The sequence below is a fragment of the Trachurus japonicus genome, chromosome 1, assembly GCF_045865225.1.
Source record: "Trachurus japonicus isolate A0001 chromosome 1, Traja_1.0".
NCBI classification, from domain to species: domain Eukaryota; kingdom Metazoa; phylum Chordata; class Actinopteri; order Carangiformes; family Carangidae; genus Trachurus; species Trachurus japonicus.
This window is the reverse complement of record NC_140907.1, coordinates 1,372,561-1,390,506: the sequence shown is the minus strand read 5'-3', so window position 1 is coordinate 1,390,506 and position 17,946 is coordinate 1,372,561. Positions and strand designations below refer to the sequence as shown.

General features: G+C 42.6%; 1 protein-coding gene across 5 annotated transcripts in view; it reads left to right on the top strand.

Moving 5' to 3' along the window:
• Positions 1 to 17,946, top strand: part of sh3pxd2aa (SH3 and PX domains 2Aa) — a 145,746-nt gene extending 127,800 nt beyond the window's left edge. For 3 of the 5 annotated variants that reach the window (XM_085797925.1, XM_085798787.1, XM_085796431.1), the window contains 5 exons: positions 8,831 to 8,948; positions 10,912 to 11,330; positions 11,688 to 11,737; positions 12,193 to 12,312; positions 12,829 to 17,946. In XM_085797925.1, coding sequence (XP_085654051.1) covers positions 8,831 to 8,948; positions 10,912 to 11,330; positions 11,688 to 11,737; positions 12,193 to 12,312; positions 12,829 to 14,847 — 2,726 coding nt within the window. In that variant the 3' untranslated portion in view covers positions 14,848 to 17,946. The remainder of the gene's footprint in view (positions 1 to 8,830; positions 8,949 to 10,911; positions 11,331 to 11,687; positions 11,738 to 12,192; positions 12,313 to 12,828) is intronic. The other 2 variants (XM_085799464.1, XM_085797030.1) reach the window with 1 other exon arrangement.

Below are 17,946 nucleotides of genomic sequence, written 5' to 3'. Positions count from 1 at the left end.
TGAACAAGCTTAATGAGGCCAGTTGATAACCAGCTGTTCACACACAGACACAGCACTTGAACCCAAAGATGCATGACTCTCTGGAAAAGTTCAGTTTATTGGATGCAGTCGGACAGTAACCCAGGCAACTGTTCCAAATCAGCAGGTGAAAAGTGTAATCCAGCCAAAACACTGGTCAAACACAGCGATCACATCACAGATTTTTGTTTTGTCAATTCTCGCATTTGGGGGTCAGGAAGGCAAGACAAACACCTAAATAAAGAGCCTTCAAAAAGTGATATTGCCATAATATGCCCCCTTTAAATCCTGTGAATGGAACATAATTTATTCTGCCTTTAGCTGGCTGTGAAGAGAATCACCAGAGTCAAGTAAAACCATGTGGTCTGGGAGTTGTACATCAAACAGAATGACCCACTGGGACTATTTTAACTTTGTGATGTCACAACAAACAAGTGACCACTTGCAACCATACGCCAAAGCCCCGCCCACCTGAACCCACCTTATGGAATTCAGTTTCTCTGGATTTTCATCCAAAATCTGCTGTATTTTTATGCCACCAGTTCAAAAGAGAGACTCTTTTCTGATTGGCTGAACAACTTGTTGTTGCCGGAGCTCAAGAAAGAAGTTCTTAAAACTACTAATACATCTTTTAATGGAACAACAGCCCAAATAAAACTGATTTGGATAGGTGTAAGATAAGGGGCCTTTAAGTGATAAAATGTGGACAATAATTCCCCCTGAAAAAAATGATAGATAGTAATCACAGTGTGTGAACTCATGCACCCGCCCCATTCTCTAAAAAACAAACATGCAACACCAGTGCCAAACCCCTCCTGTGGCCCCATTGTTCTGTTCTTTCACATATTTTGCAGCCACGTGGTAAACAATCGTATTTATATAGTCAGCCAACAACAGCTGACCCTGACTATCTATGAGGAGCAGCATATTGGGTGGCCATGAGTCAGCTCCGACAGTAAAACCTCAAATCTCACTCCATCAAACTTGGACACTGCTCAGCTCACACTGAAAAACAAAGTAATTGGACTGAATGTAACAGATCTGGATGATTACGACTATTCAGCTCCCACGGCACAATAGCAACAACCTTGACGACCACTGAGCCCCATGAACAAATGATTGTATAACGGCGTTGCTGCTTAATTAAGGCAAGCTCCCTAAGGTTTAAGATGATGTTAATGACTTTTTCATTTTGCTTGTAGTTCTTCAGAAAAGAGGGCAGACATGTAAATGTTATTGCATGCTTTTATAGCAAAGTATTTGCTTGGTTACCTGCAGTTTTGTTGAGTCACTGTTGCTGTAGTGCTGAGGGAGAGACTATGTGTCACTTCTCTTGAGGCGCATGTCTGGGTGCAGGATTAGTCAGGCTCTTGAATAAACACCTTGTATTTACACTTTGTTTATAGTAGCCTTCCCTGGACCTGTGCAACCTCTAAATGCTCTAACAGCAATTTGGGTTTCTGGTTATCATAATAAAGCCTGGCTGTGGCCCGGATGGTGTTATCACCCTCTCCCAGGTGCTGACCAGTTGGGCAGCAGTGCAGCAGATTAGAGATTAATCAGAGGGAGAAGGAGCAGGACAGACCCAGGTGGAACGGTGTGTGCTTCTACTTCTAGAAACTGGTGCTGAACAGGAGAGAAAGGCGTTGAGATAAAAAAAACAACAACTTGGGCCCCTGCTCCCTGGTTTTCAAGTCACTGAAACAGAATCAGCAGCTCAGGCGGTTGATGAAAGGTTGGCTGCACATTTGTCTAAAATGTGGTTTTGTGGAGCACAACACTGGCAGCCGTTGTCGTCCCTGACACAGTTGATTTGGGAATTCTAACCAGTAACCTCGCTCACAGGTTCAAGTGACTAAGTCTCACCATTTACAGTATGCCGTCATATGGAGCGGAATCAAAGCACATGAAGCATACAGTGAATCGGGGTCGGTGTTGGAGCCACGTCTCCTCCGGCGTTACCTAACCAGACGTGTCTCCCAGCACTGCACAGTGAGAAAAGGAGGAACGGGGAGGAAGTGTGAAGTGGGGCAGCAGCCCAATCTGCCCACTGTATTTAATCACACAGACCTCAGCGTCTGCAGAGTGTACATGAGTCACCTGACTGGCTGTCACCAGCACGGAATAAGGCCATGAACGCTTCTGGAGGCCGATCACTGCACCTAGTTTTTTAAAGGATAATTTCAGTTTTTTACAACCTGGACCTTATTTCTAGCATAAAATACAATCATTTACTCACCCAGACAACTTTGGTGTCATTTGGAGTCGTTTTGACGAAATTAGCCCCAGTGGAGCGGCGCGTATATCCGTTTAGAACACGGCTCTCTTGAATACTCGATTCTGATTGGTCAATCACCAATATTCTGCGGTGTTTATTTCTCGATAGACCACCGCTGAGCGGACCGTTGCTAGGGACTCCATAGCAACGGCCGACTCTGCATGTCCGGTCACGGCCGCTGTTTTGCTGAGCCTCCTCCCGTTCGTGCATTTGAAGCCTTTGATAATCAATCAGTGGATCGATGGATTACCATACACGTTACGATGTATTTTGTGTAGTCGTACCTGTCATAAACAAGAGATTATGGGGTGCGTTTGTGTCGCGGAGCTACAGAGAGGAGAGGAGCTGTGACACGGTCAGAAGTTCTGATGCAAGTTTACTTTTCAGCCACGATGTGGAAATAAGGAGCCTCCACTCTCCCTGTAACAGGTTACAAGTCATTTATCTAACATCACTATTAGTCCGAAGCTGTTTAATGACGGTAAAAATGAAACATAAAGTAAATATCCTGCATACTTTCTCTTTTCTGTGCTGCGCTGGTCAGAGCGGCGTCCCGAGCAACGGTCTAATTTTACATGAATAAAATCTCTTTTTATCATTATTTTGTGTTACATTATTGAATGATTTAGTTGTAGGCCGTGTTCTAAGCGGGATAATGTAGAACACGGCCTCCGCTTCGCGTCGGGGTTCCATACAACCTGTCGGGGTTTATTTCTCCATAACAACCTCCGAACTATACATTATCCCTTACATAATGCGAGAACACAGGGCACGCAATGCAGCCTCTAAATAACACATTATCCGCCGCAAAACTCGTTCATTTCGCCAATATTTTGTTATGATACACTAGTGCTATTCCCCTCCGAGCCCGTGGTGGCATGTTATCAACATCCGGCGTCTGTAGGTTGACTACTAACCTCTGATGATGTCATCTCCGACCGCTGCCCAGCTCATTCTGATAATAATGATTCCGCTTCGGCATGGGTCCATTTTTAGCTCAATTAGCCGGAGCTTTAGTGAGTCCAGGCTGCGGAGAGGAAGCCTGTGGAAGCTGAGCTTCATCCAGCTGCTCATTTTGTTCTGACAAGTCAGAAACACGCAGAAACAAACCATAGCATTAGCGGTAGCAAGTTAGCTGCGCCGCACCACGGTCGGAGATGACATCATCCAGATCAGAGGTTAGTAGTCAACCTACAGGCGCAGGATGTTGATAACATGCCACCACGGGCTCGGAGGGGAATAGCACTAGTGTATCATAACAAAATATTGTCAAAATGAACGAGTTTTGCGGCAGATAATGTGTTATTTAGAGGCTGCATTGCGTGCCCCATGTTCTCGCATTATACGGATATACGCGCCGCTCCACTGGGGCTAATTTCGTCAAAACGACTCCAAATGACTCCAAAGTTGTCTGGGTGAGTAAATGGTCGTATTTTATGCTAGAAATAAGGTCCAGGTTGTAAAAAACAGAAATTATCCTTTAAGATGCATTAGGGTGATTTTAATCCACACTTTTTTATATCTGATTTTTAACAGTCATCTATCTATCTATCTATCTATCTATCTATCTATCTATCTATCTATCTATCTATCTATCTATCTATCTATCTATCTATCTATCTATCTATCTATCTGTCTATCTGTCTGTCTATCTATCTATCTATCTATCTATCTATCTATCTATCTGTCTGTCTGTCTGTCTGTCTGTCTGTCTGTCTGTCTGTCTGTCTGTCTGTCTGTCTGTCTGTCTGTCTGTCTGTCTGTCTGTCTTCTGTCTGTCTGTCTTGTCTGTCTGTCTATCTATCTATCTATCTATCTATCTATCTATCTATCTATCTATCTATCTATCTATCTATCTATCTATCTATCTATCTATCTATCTATCTATCTATCTATCTATCTATCTATCTATCTACCTTACAGCACTTTGGAATCCTACACAGGAGCAGTGAAGCATTACTGTTACAGTAAAAATGACAAAAGCTTCTAGGCGGATATGAGGAGAGTATATCATGAGGCTAAACCTGTCACACAGTATGAAGTACTGCCCCACTTAGCATAACACTGGCCCCTGTGATTATACACTAGAATCCTAACTGCAACATGTTACTGCCTTTACTGTAAAAGCGATACATGCTTTTACACTCCTATCTGTCCAATTCATTTGCCAAAAAAACGGTAAAGCAAAGAGAAATTTGACTGATAGTGTAATTACTTTCATTCTTAGCTGTTATCTCAATTTTTTTTTTTTATATAGATGTCACTCTAATGTCATTACAGTAAGTGTGTACTGCATATTGTGACATTGTTACACACTGACAACCAGAGAAGCTGCACACTTCCTGGAGCGATTGGCTCTGTGTTTGGGGTGAACGAGGACACCCGGATTGGAATTTCCTTTTTAATTCATCATTGGTTGCAAAATGTAGGCCAGTATTTCTCTTCATGGGACTTGACATGATGCGTTGGATGTGCTATCATCAGGTGTTGCCATTCAGAACAGTTCAACACTGTTTTTCTTTAGATGTCATCTTCCACATTTTATGTTTTAAAGATATCTGACAATTAAACTCACCATCAACTGACATTATAAGGGTTTCTATGCCGATAAATGCTTTATAAACTCAAAACTCTGTTGAGGAGATGCTCCCTGTGTCAAAATTAAAAGCATGTTCAGTATCTTCCACCCTAACACCTCTGGGCCCAGGGTGTATCTTTCACATTACACAGAGAGAGCAAGGATCAGTGACTCAGCAGCTTCCCTTTGCCCCATGGCCTGTTCCCAGGTTAAAACCACCATGCTGCCATGCAACCGCCTCCTCTTCTGTACATTTAATAAATGTCACTGCCTCCCTCTCAGGCACTTGTGTGATGTAGCCAAATTGCAGTGTTCACAGTTGATCACTATGGCCAGGGGTGCAGATCCGATGTCAGGATTGGGGGGGGCACAAAAGTGATTTTTTTTTTTTGCCGGTATATGCAACTCATATTGCCACCATAAATCACAACTTCATAACCATATCATTCAAAAAGTACTGCATAGGGAATCATTTATTGTGCTTACTTTTCTTGTTTATTTGTCCTAAACAGCCAACTTCACTGCTTACTCAACTGTTATATTAGTAAATCATAATTTTAAGGGTCTCAGGCATGTAATGTCTAGTACCTTGTAGTTCCTTGTCTCCCAGTGTATGGGACTACTTTTTGCATTATTAATTGATATGGATGAATATCAATAAATGAAGCCCTAAGATTGAGGGGGTTGTTTCTTTAAAGTCTGCTGATTTCATCGGCGTCTGTGTAAGAAACTATTGCATTGTAGTGGAGGAGACCAGAGATGGAATGTGGAGTCAGAAATATATTTGTCAAACATTGTTTCACCATTTCAATCATTTATTTTTAGATGTGAATCTAAAATGTGAAAAATGTGAAATCTGAAAATACATTTGATCAATTTTTAATAAATTGATCAAGGATCTGCACCCATGACTATGGCTGTTGTTATACAGGTATAACATCCTCACAGGTAACCAGAAATACAAAATAGCATCATGCTGGAACACTGCACATCCATGCTTTGATGCAGGTCCGTTCTCATGTTTTTGATTGAAAGCCATGTGATCAGAAATGAGAGGCAGCTGTATTGTAAATGATCCAGATCTTTTCACCAATGGCAGTCGGATTTCAGCTGGTTAAAAAAAAAAATCAGCAAATAGAGTCATTTTTATTTGTGTGGGTCTGTGACTGTAACTGTGTGACATATTCACTGAGGCAAACTTGTCTTTGCTGAGATGGGGTTAGAGAGACTTTGAAAACCCACTGGGTGCCTTAATGATTTATCAGTTGGAGGAAAACACACTGATGAAGCTACATGAACTGTTAGGGAGGATTTCTAACCACTGGCCGGTTTGCAAACAAGTTGAGCTGCTGGACAAATAAGTTCTTTTTCCACCATCAAAAAGAGTCTGAGCATGAAAAGTGCAGCTGCTGCTGACTGGAGTTGTGTCAAACTCAGAGTCTGTGGATTTTCCAGTTCTTCACCACAACTTTCTGTCTGTGTTTCATGCCTGTCGACATGTTGTTAAATTTCTCTGTCAGCCTGACCTTGCCTCAACTTGGTTCTCCTGTGCCTCCATCAGACCTGTTAACAAACACTAGGTGCAGATGGTGTTTTGTGCTTGAGTGTTAGGAAGTTAGGACAACCTCACCTCTGCTCTGATTAAATGTATGTTATCTTGAAAGTTGTAGCAGAAAATAAGACTTGCAGTTAGTGTTCGACCGACCAAATTTTTAGTCTTTCCACCCTCTCCTCCTCTTCTCCTGCACTCTTTCTGTTCTCTGAATGGAGGTGCCACTGCCCCTGCCTGATAATGTATTGCTGAGCAGGCAATAAGAAATGGGTGAGTGAGATTTTACAGCTCTGCACAGACACTTGCAGCTTCCCCGCAGCTTGATTTAGTAGCGCTGGCAAAGGACAAAAACGCTGATCATGTAGGACTTATGTTCTCAGAGAATGCAGCGTAGTGATGGAGGAACGCCGGTGTGTGTGTGTGTGCTGACAGGTTTCTCAGATGCTTTATGCGGATGACAAGGATGTGATCATAAGATCTGGATGATAAATTGCGGCTTGTTTGGAATTCAGATTAAACTTCTGAACTTTCTTTTTGTTAGCTCTGACACACACAAAGTCAGGTGTGGGCGTCGTGACCTCTCCGGGGGGTCTGACAGCAGCGTGACCTCACTGTGTTTTCAGTCGGGGTCGTGACTCCGTTCCTCCCTGTCCCGCCCTGGTGACGGCAGGCTGCACCATCACTTCCAGTCCAGCAGCTCCCTAATCTGATTTATAAAGTCCAACTGACTACACACTCATCTTACTGTCCTGTCCCCTGCAGTGAGACGCTGGGGCCAACACACACAGACAGACAGGGACCCTGAGGCACACGCACCGCCAGCTACAGACTCACACATACCGATGTGATTAATTAAAGGAATAGTTCAACATTTTGTCAAATTCGCCTATTGCCATAATCCCTTACTGTAGTATTAGGAGTAAATTCATTACTTTTAATTGTCGGTGCAAGCTGTTTTTAGATTGGCGGAGCAGAGACGTAACGTTCCATTATTATTTCATAGCGTGGTGAATGTGCAGGTCACAACTTGTCCATGAGAGAGTTTTGGAGTTGTTGGATTGATGTGTTTGATGAGGAAAAGCCCGGAAATACAGCTCACGTCTCTGCCCCGCTGTTCTAAAAACAGCTTGTACCGACAATTAAAGGTAATGAACCTACTACTACCTAAGACTATAGGGATTATGGCAATAGGTGAATATCCCAAAATGTTGAAATATCCCTTTAAGTCTTCCATTGTGTTATTCTGCTCAGCTGGGAGCTAAAAGCAACAACATGACAGTCTGCAACAAGCTCACACAGTTAGATGCTCCAGATTCCTCCTTAAGCCACCCCATTTGTTATTCCCTGACCATCTGCAAGTACTCGCCCCAAAATCTTAGCACAAAACACACACACACACACACACAGACCTGTACACACACCCCATGCTTGGCAAACCCAGGTTCACTGCCAGACATTCCACTCTGCTCCATGTTATTGACCTCGTCTGATCTGAAATGACGGGCAGGAGGAGTTGAATCCCTAGCTGTCTGGACGTACCCCACCTATTGGAAGCATGCATCTACATGAATAAACACATACACACATACTGTAGTACCTCTCATAGAGTCATTCTGCCTTTCAGCCCCCCGAGGTCACATTCCCTCTGCTCTAAGTCAGCTCTCATTTATTCTGTACGTGTTTGGATCTCATCCAATAACAGTTTATCTCTCCCTCCTGTCACATTTTCTGCCACCAAAGGGCATATGTAGATGTTTTTCCTCCTCCGCACGCCAAACTTATTCACTATCCAATGAAATGAGCCAATGTATTGTCCACTGATCACCTCCCCCCTTTGCTAGAAAGCACTGGGTCTGATCCATGCACTAATCTTTCATCTCCTTCTCTGCTCCCTTCTTCTGCCTTGGTGTCTGTAAATCCCCTAACCTTCTTCTGCTTCTCCCACTAAGCCCATTGTAGGATTTCCTTTCCTACAGGATTCTGGGAACTCGAGCAGAGCGTGAGAGAGGAGTGGTAGTCAGTTAGGGATCTGAGGAGGGAGATCTCAGTCCAAATATCTTATCTCCTTGAGGGAGGCCTGCTGTTAGAAGAAGAATCTCCTTCTGGAGAGACAAACGCTGCATCAGGGTCCAAGCAGCTTGAATGAGGTCTTGTGGGGATAAGAGAGCAGCAGCCAGTGGGAGAGGTTGAGCCACTAGGAGGAGCTGTTTGGTATTATTGTGTAGGACAAGGAGGAGGGGGGGTTGTGTTTGTGTTGGTATGGAAATAGTATTTTAAGTAGGTCACACTCCCATAAGGCTCTGTGGAACAATCCAAACTATGCAGTGGGTTAACCTAACAATGTAAGACTAGCCGATAACAAGTTTTCACTCACACACTTTGTCTCTTTTCTTTTAATCTCCAGAGGAGAAATACGTGACAATACAGCCGTACACCAGTCAGGGGAAGGATGAAGTCAGCTTCGAGAAAGGGGTCACCGTGGAGGTCATCCAAAAGAACCTGGAGGGCTGGTGGTACATCAGGTGAGTCGATGGGAAAAAGAATTGGACATCATGATAACAGAGGACAGTGCCTGGGAAACACAGTCATCCTCCACCAACTCCTTCGTTGGTCTTGCCCCTCCCACCCCATCCAGATTTTCTGGAGGGAAGTGACAAAAATTATTTCAAAGGTTCTGTGTTTCAATATCAATGTATCATTCACAACTCTCTATCTTGGAAATATGCCGGATGGATTGAGTAAAACTGATATCTATCTTCTGAAGCCTGGTTTATGCTTCTGCGTCGCGGCGACGGCGTAGCTACGCCATTGATGCGGACCCCTACGTGGACCCTACGTCGTAGCCTGACGTGCACCTCCAAAAAATCCTGACTACGCGTCGCTTCAACGCAACGTGACGCGAACCACAAGGGCCGTGATTGGTCCACTCAGAACGTCAGTGTGGTAATTCACCCGTTCAGCCTCGACTGGTCAGACAGACCACCTCCGCAAACGTCTTCTCCATCACCTGCGCTTCAACATTTGCAATAAAAGCGTTTGTTTTTCAGTTGCCATTGTTTACTGTGACCGGAAGCAACGCGTTCCCTCGACGCAGAACTTTGAATGCTCAACGACGGCGTTGGGTCTACGCCGTAGGTACGCCGTCGCTGCGACGCAGAAGCATAAACCAGGCTTTAGGGTCTTGCTGGCTGCAAGTAAAAAAAAAGTAAAAAGAAAGTGTTTTACCTTCTGTGTTAAAGAGTTTAAAAAATCAATTAATTAATTAATTAATTGCTGCTTGAGCATCGGAAAAATGGAACCTGTCTAATTTTATCCACTTTCAAAGCGAAGGAGTTCTCAGAGAGCGCTGACATGGTTCAGAGGAGTCACTGCCTAGTGCTGTGATTAAGGCAGTGGTTTCCTGCAGATCTTATTTTCTACATGATATTGAGAAGAACCCATCAACACATGGCACTCTCTGCAGATCACCTGTTTGTTCTTGCCTGCCTCTCCTTATGGCACATGTGTGTGTTGTTTACCCAACTAGCGTGTGTGAAATTTCCTGTTGGTTGTTTGTTTCCTTGTGTCCCTGGGACCCTAGGAGTCGAGCTCCACTGCTGATAGTTATCACATGCTGCCTCGTGGAATCTCAAACACACACACGCACTGTGACTGTATATGTATGAAGAGAGGGAGAGGGAGGGGGGAGTTTGTCTCTCCTCAACCCTCTCTCACACCAAAGAATAACAAATCATTTTAGAGCATTTTGTAGTTATAGTGACTCCTTGTGGTCACATCTGATGTCCTGGCATGATCACATCTCTTTTGAACTGAAAATGTTTCACCCCAGAGGCAAATGACTCAAAGTTGCATTTGCAACATTACTTATTGTTTCACAGAGCAGTCTAAAATTACTCATTTACAAATAATTATAACAATGAACTGTGTGAAATGTGGGAACCCAATGTCCCCTTGCCTCTGGCTACCTCTACTTCACTACTTCGACTCGGATACAGAATGAGCAACTCTTCAGTTGTTTGTTTATTTGAGGTTTAGATCCACCAGAGTCACTGGGGCACACTTAAAGGGGTACCCCAGATTCTAGTTTAAGAACTCAGCTGGACTCTAAATGGTGAAAAATCAGTTTGATCAAAAACATGCAACAAAACGAAGGTATTTTTAATACCCATATTTTGACTACATTTCCCATAATGCAGCCAATTTGATTTGGTTTTAGATGGCAATGCCAACCTTCAAAGTCAACCTAAGATAACCCCAAAGACATACAGTATGGAGACAGACTGTGTGTAAAATCTGTTACAAAGAGTACATACAAAGAGTATATAAATAGTATAAAACTATATACATATCATGAAGGCCCAGTCCAGGTTTGTGTTGAACCCAGTGCCCTACATGTCCTCCCTTGTCTCTCTTCCCACCTTCTCACTCTCTCTCTTTCTTTCACACCACAATTTACTCACTTATTTATTCTTATTTGTCTTCCAGACACTTAGGAAAAGAGGGCTGGGCTCCTGCCTCATACTTGAAAAAGGTGAAAGAGGATTTCTCACCTCGCAAGAAGACCTTGACAGGCCCTGTAGAGATTATCGGCAACATCATGGAAATCAGCAACCTTCTGCAAAAAAAGTCGGTCAGCGAGAAGGACATTCAGACGGACGGGGAATGTACTACCACACCGGAGCGCCACATCTCCAAGAGCGAGATCAGCCTGCCAATGCCCTATAGCTCTGAAATCAATGCTGAGACAGGCAGGAGGCTGAGCGCAGGCCGTGACACCAACAGCCCATGTCTAGGAATAGCAGCAAGCGCTGCTCTAAATGAGAATAAAGGGAGAGGCGAGCCCGGGTCCCCAGCTGTTGCCAGAGTGGCACCGCATAGAGTGGAAATTGGTGAGTATTTGTGGTGTGTTAAGAGACAATGCAGCTTTCTGTACAAAGGAATAAAGCAGTAAATGCACTATTGCTAAGAGGAGGAGGATTTTTCCGAGACATTAAGAGTTGTTATTTCCCATCTGTGTAGATTTCAATGCAGTTGGTAAGTTCCATGGCTGGTGCATCTAATGGTGGTGGCGGTGATACTGTAATAACACACTTGTCACACTAACCCATGAAGCTACTTAATATGGGATTTAAAAACATTTGGTGTGTGGATTTCCTTTTAACTCTATTTTTGTTTCCTTGTATTAACTTATTGTTGTTTTAACTTATGAACGATGAGTACATTGCAGTAACATTTTCATAAACTGTCATTTTCTTCATCAGGGTCTCCAAATCTGAGACAAAAACCTCCTCCAAGGAGAGACGCCAACTTGGTAAGACATATAATAAGCTATGTCATCTTAACAATCCTCCTTTAAGTGCCTGAGAAAAGCGCTATATGAATCTTATGAATAATTTTTTTTTTTTTTCCCAAGCAAGTATAAATACAGCAAATAAGAGCAACATTAAACAAAAGATGAATAATTACTTTGCAGGTTACTGCAAGAGTTACCATAGAAACCATTGAAAGACAATAACAGCAACATGAATTACAAGTACAATTTTAGTCAGTCTTTTATTACAATTCTAAAGCTGCTCATACTTAAGATACATATTGTGCATATTTATTTGTATTATGTGCTGTAATCACACTCATCTTGAAATGATTGACAGTGTCAGTGTCATTGTGTCTTTATTGTGACTTATTATAAAGTTATAAAAAGATGCATCTATATAATGTCTAAATATGATGTCAGCTGTTCATATCTCTCCTCTTTTTCTGTTTTAGGGATTCCAGTTACCTAAGCCACCAGAGCCCCCTGCTGTGGAAGCAGAGTATTACACTATAGCAGATTTCCAGTCCTCCATCTCTGATGGCATCAGTTTCCGTGGAGGACAAAAGGCTGATGTAAGAGGCCAGATCTACATTGTTGTCAGTGTGATGAGACAGTCAGGGCTCATTGAATATGTATGCCGACCGAGTGCTCCCCTGACAGACAGGAAAGCTGAGGCAATAGAGATACGACCTTGAGATTTGTGTTTGAACATGATGATGTAGACAGAATTCACTCTGCAGAGACTCAGGTGGAGATAACAACATAGAATCATTCATTGTTTTTCTTCCAGTCAGGTTCTGTTGAGCTGTCACTTCTAGACAATGTGCTTTCCCCCTGCCATTCATGTTTGTGAAAGAACACTGTAATTAATGTAATATCGACCTTCATATTGTTAAATCATGCTGTGAGTCAGCGTTCCTTTTCATTCAGCATGTGGTTGATCATCTAATCATCTAACTCATAATGGTTACCTTCGGCCTCGTACTTGTCCTCGTCCTTGTCCTAATCCTTACCCATTTCAGTCTTAAGTCAGTTTGAGAAATGTATCAAAAATAATCCTTTAAATAGCTTTTTCCCCTGTTGTGCAGGTAATAGAAAAGAACCCCGGAGGCTGGTGGTATGTGCAGATTGGAGAGATGGAGGGATGGGCTCCCTGCTCATACATCGACAAACGCAAGAAACCCAACCTTAGCCGTCGTACCAGCACCCTGACTCGACCCAAAGTCCCGCCGCCCGCTCCACCTGTCACTGTCAAAAAACAAGACTCTGAGGAGGCTCCTCCACCGTCATCCTCCAAAGCCTCAGAGCCACCGAAAAGGCCTGTGTACGAGGAACCTGAATATGATATTCCTGCAATCGGATGCGAAGGTGAATCTGACACAGATTCTTTGAAGGAAGACCGCTGCCTGGATGTGAAGATCAGCAGCGTAGTCAGCGACAAGTACCGCAGTTCCCCTCCTTCCTGCAAGGCCTCCCCTCCTGTCTGCAAGGCGTCTCCTGTGTTCACTCATCGAAGGTCCTCCTTCAGATCGGTAGAAGAGGTTACTAAGGAAGAGTGTATTTATGAGAACGATGGCTTCAGGCCAAGCAGTGGCATTGAAGGACGCTCAGCCAAAGGTTCCAGTGAGCCCAACTCCCCCAGGAGTTACCACTCCTCTACAGTCCCACGAAAACCCTCTGGATCCTCACCTTTGGCTGGTAGGCCCATGAAGACCATGACACCAGAAATGAATCGAAGAAGTCAGACCCTGGGCAGACACATAGACATCAGACTCAGGTCCCAGGACAACAGCCCCCTTTCTTCATCAGATGAACTGAGCAGAGGCCCCAAGAAAGGCCCTGCCTTTACCCGGGATGTGGAGCAGAGAATAGGTTTAAGTCCATCCACCAGGCCCAAGCCTTCCGTCAGACCTAAACCACTCCTGACCAAATCAGAGCCCCAGAGTCCTGAAAGGATGGACATCGGTTCTTTGAGACGGCAGCTGAGGCCCACAAGTCAGTTTAGGCATAGCATTAAACCTTCTCGAGGGGATGACTCTGAAACGGCATCCGTTATCTCTTCAGAGGACTCAATGTGTTCACGCAGCACCTCAGATCTCTCCTCAGTTTACTCTAAAGGGAGCCGTGGAGACTCGGACGTGGAGGGCCCCATTCTCTACCGCGCACTGGATGCTTACAAGAAAGTCCAGGACTCCGAGCTCAGTTTCCCAGCTGGAGTGGAGGTCGAGGTTCTAGAGAAGCAGGGGAGTGGTTGGTGGTATGTCCGATGGGGCTCAGAGGAGGGATGGGCCCCTTCGTATTACCTTGAACCTGTGAGACAAGTGGGTGATGCTGGTGGGTTAGACTCAGATGGACATGTGAGTGGTGGGAGTAAGTCCAACAGCCTGGAGAAAAACGAGCAGCATGTCATGGCTCTGAATAATATTAATATTCAGGGTATGACCCAGCAACATCAAGGCCATAGAAGGAATACCCCACCTATTCCTTCCAAGCCCCCTGGTGGCTTTTCAAAGCCATCTGGGATAGTTAATGGAGGTGTACGTATGAGGAACGGGGTGCGTCAAGTGGCTGTTAGGCCTCAGTCTGTATTTGTTACCACAACACAACCAGCCAAGGACGCACACTACATGACAGGGTCTCTGAGACGAAATGACTCACTTGGAAGAAGTGATCACTATGGCTCTGGCTCTGCCACTCTTGGTGTCCGCCGAAATGCCTCCTTCAGCACTGTGCGGCCTCATGTAGTCGTTGAAAGTCAGACGAGGCCTGCTGAACGCTCCAGCCTTGGGTCCTCAGGGAGCGCATTCAGCACAAGCAACACCCAGGACACCCTCAGCAGAGTTAACCAACGCAACGGCATCCCTGTGTCCACAGTCCGGCCCAAGCCCGTAGAAAAGAGCCAACTGATCCACGGCAACCTTGGCAGGGATGTGTACGTGTCCATCGCTGATTATCGCGGTGATGAGGAGACTATGGGTTTCACTGAGGGCACCTGTCTAGAGGTATTGGAGAGAAACCCAAATGGATGGTGGTACTGCCAGGTGCAGGACAGCCTGCTCCCTCGCAAGGGCTGGGTCCCCTCCAACTACCTAGAACGGAAAAAGTAGAACCAACCCCAAATCCTTCCCATCCCTTTCATCCCACCTCCCTCTTTTGATGTCTCCAAGGATGTGGGGGGCGTCACTCCTCAAGAATGTTAACTGCAATCTCCTGTAAGCAATATGTCCTTGAAAATGTACATTTATGAAAAGGCTATGTGTAAAAAGAAAGATGTTTTAATCTGATAAGGAAAGACACTTTTAGTGCTGGTTTACTAAAATGTATACAAAGAGGAGTGTAAAGATTTTAACTACTTTGGCTGGGAATGAGAGACAAAAATATGGGATCGGTCACCTTTTTTGAGGAGGTGTTTTTTGAGATATGAATTGGTATGAATGGGAGTGATAACCTCTTAAAGAGGTTTGCATCATGTAATACAGAAGTTGAGCAGGGTAATGGCTATGCTTATTCCTGCCCACCACTTACAATGATGGCCAATAAGTGCCTTTTGTATTTGATCACCTAAATGGAGGTCCTAAATGGTGGATGGCAACATTAAACATTAAAATCAACCAAATCTCTCAAGAGTGCCATAGGCCCATGAACGCCACCAAGAATATTTCCATGACCAATTACAAGCTACAATACAAGTGCAGAGACAAAGTGCAACTTCTTGAATGCTCTAATTGGTCCAATGCACAGATTACAGAAAGAATAACAGAGATTTATGGAACTCAGTTCACCAGAGAATTTACTCATTTCTAGTCATCAAGCAAACTAAACATGTAAGTCTCATTATCAGTACTTTTTCCTTGGTTCCATTGTTCATGTATTATGTCTTGTGTTGCAAGTCTTCCTTAGAGAATTATTTCTGCTTTCTTGTGACATCTGTTCTCCACCAACAGCCTAGAAATTGAAGTGTCAAAGCTCCTGCCTTCTGCCATAAACTACCTTTCACTGGCAGTAGGTGCTTCATTTTGATAGATTGGCCTGGTTTTGTCATACATCTTCAAGCAAGCCCCTCAAAAATACATTAATATTCATGTTTTAATCCCATCCCTATCTTGGACAACAAATGTAAAAAAAAAAAAAAAAAGAAAAAAAAACCTGTGAAACTTGAAATAAAAGTAGATAACTTTTAGAAACAAAGTCAAAGGAACAACTTGGAGTAACCTGAGTGCTCTCCAGAACAAAACCACCTCATATCTGGGTAGCTAATAACCTCAAAAGATGACAGCAATTAGTTTACAATTATTTAGGTTTACTGTAGAGTTCTAAGCTCCAGGAACGATTGATTTTGTATGTATATATTTTTTGTATTCATATAATAATACCACTGTTTGGGTGTTGTATTAAATAAGTACTGGAAGCGTGGTGAAATAATTGAATCCCAGGGACATATTTGCATAGCATTTAACCCAAAATGTGATCAGACCAAACTGAAATATCATTGGCTGTTTATTTTATATTTTACTATTTATTTATGGTACAGATGATACAGTGTATTCATCAAATTGCCTAAAACATTGGTTTCTGAGCTGTAAAAATCAGTATTGATCAGTATTCCTATCAACACTGAGCCACTGAAACAAGAAAATTGTAATAGTAGATATTGCTGTGCAGTATAGGTTTTGATATTAGACAACAACATTGCTTCAAAGTTGAGGTGATAACATTTTTTTCAGATCTTTTAATTTGTTTGGTGTCATAATAGCATATGAATTAAAACTTAGCCAACTAAAATGATCAAGATGGTAATAATCCTCCCCGTTTACAGAAGTTAAGTTTGAGAATTTGAAATTCTTATTAGAATTCAACAACCTTTGAAATTCAAATGGCTGATGTTCAAGACCGCTGAAATACATTTTCTAACGAATGGTGTAAGCTGTTGTAATGAGGCTGAACACTTAACTTTTGATTATGTTTCTGCTGGACAGTATCATATTAAACAAAGTGCAGTACCTGCTAGATTGCAGTTATCTATTTTAGCAAAGTCATATTTGTTTTTGTTTGTTAATCTGTTAGGTTGTGATCACATGGTGACAATAATGAGGAACGAAGTGGTTCTGTTTTGTGAATTAGTGCACTTTAAAATTGTTTTTATGGTGCATTAATGTAAAGATGCAGTAAATACTCAGCATATTATTTATTGAATACATTTTTTTCATATTTTTTCCCCTCACCTCAAACGAGGGACTGCTCTCTTAAATGACTTCTCTGCATGACAGTGAACATGCCAAAGTTTCTTTGAGTAGAATTGGAGAAATAATGACCTCTTGTGGAAGAGGAATGGTACTACAACTCGATTTTAACCCAATCGACAAAGCTTATTTACTGGCCGTTCTACCTCAGTGCAATAAGAAATGCACTGCTGGTCAGTGAGTCTCCTAAAAACTGTACAGAAATGTTTCTCTCTATTTCTCTCTTTTTTTTAATCTCAGTGCAGCTAAAAGATTTTTTGTATTGGGCAATAATTTATTATTTTTTTAAATTGTATTTAAAAAGTTTTTTTTTCTATGCTGTGCTGCAACTTAAGCAAATCATGGGCACTTCCTTCATCTTTATTGTGCTTTACATAATGCCTGATTTTAAGTATATTTATTATGAACAGTTTTCTATTTTAGCACGATTTGACAATCACCTTATCACCCATTCAAAATATTGCTGCAGAGTTTTATGCAGATTATTTTGTTAATGAAAATTGGACACCAGACTCACTTAAAATATGCAAAATACAGACTGAGCAGTCAAGGCAAATTAGAAGAGACCAGTCTGAAATACCATAGTCAAGAACATGTATTTACATATATTTTAATATATGAAAATTAAGGACACATAAATATTAAAATAAAGAATTAAGCCGTTCATTTTTGCTGTAAGGCAAAAAGCCCCTTCCCACCCAGACGAAGGCATTATGTAAATGTGTTGAATCACTTTTAACATTTTGCTCCAGCACATATTATTATTATTATAATTATTGCATATTGCTTTGTTTGATTGAGCTGAATTTACTTGCAAGGGAATCGTTCTGTGTTGAACATATATTTAGCTGTGTAGCAACTATCTTTATTCATGCTTGTACTTTTGTTTCTTATTTCCTGTCTGCCCCATTTTGTCAAATTCTGAAATGTACCTGCAAGGAAATGTGCAATAGATTTAAAAAGAAA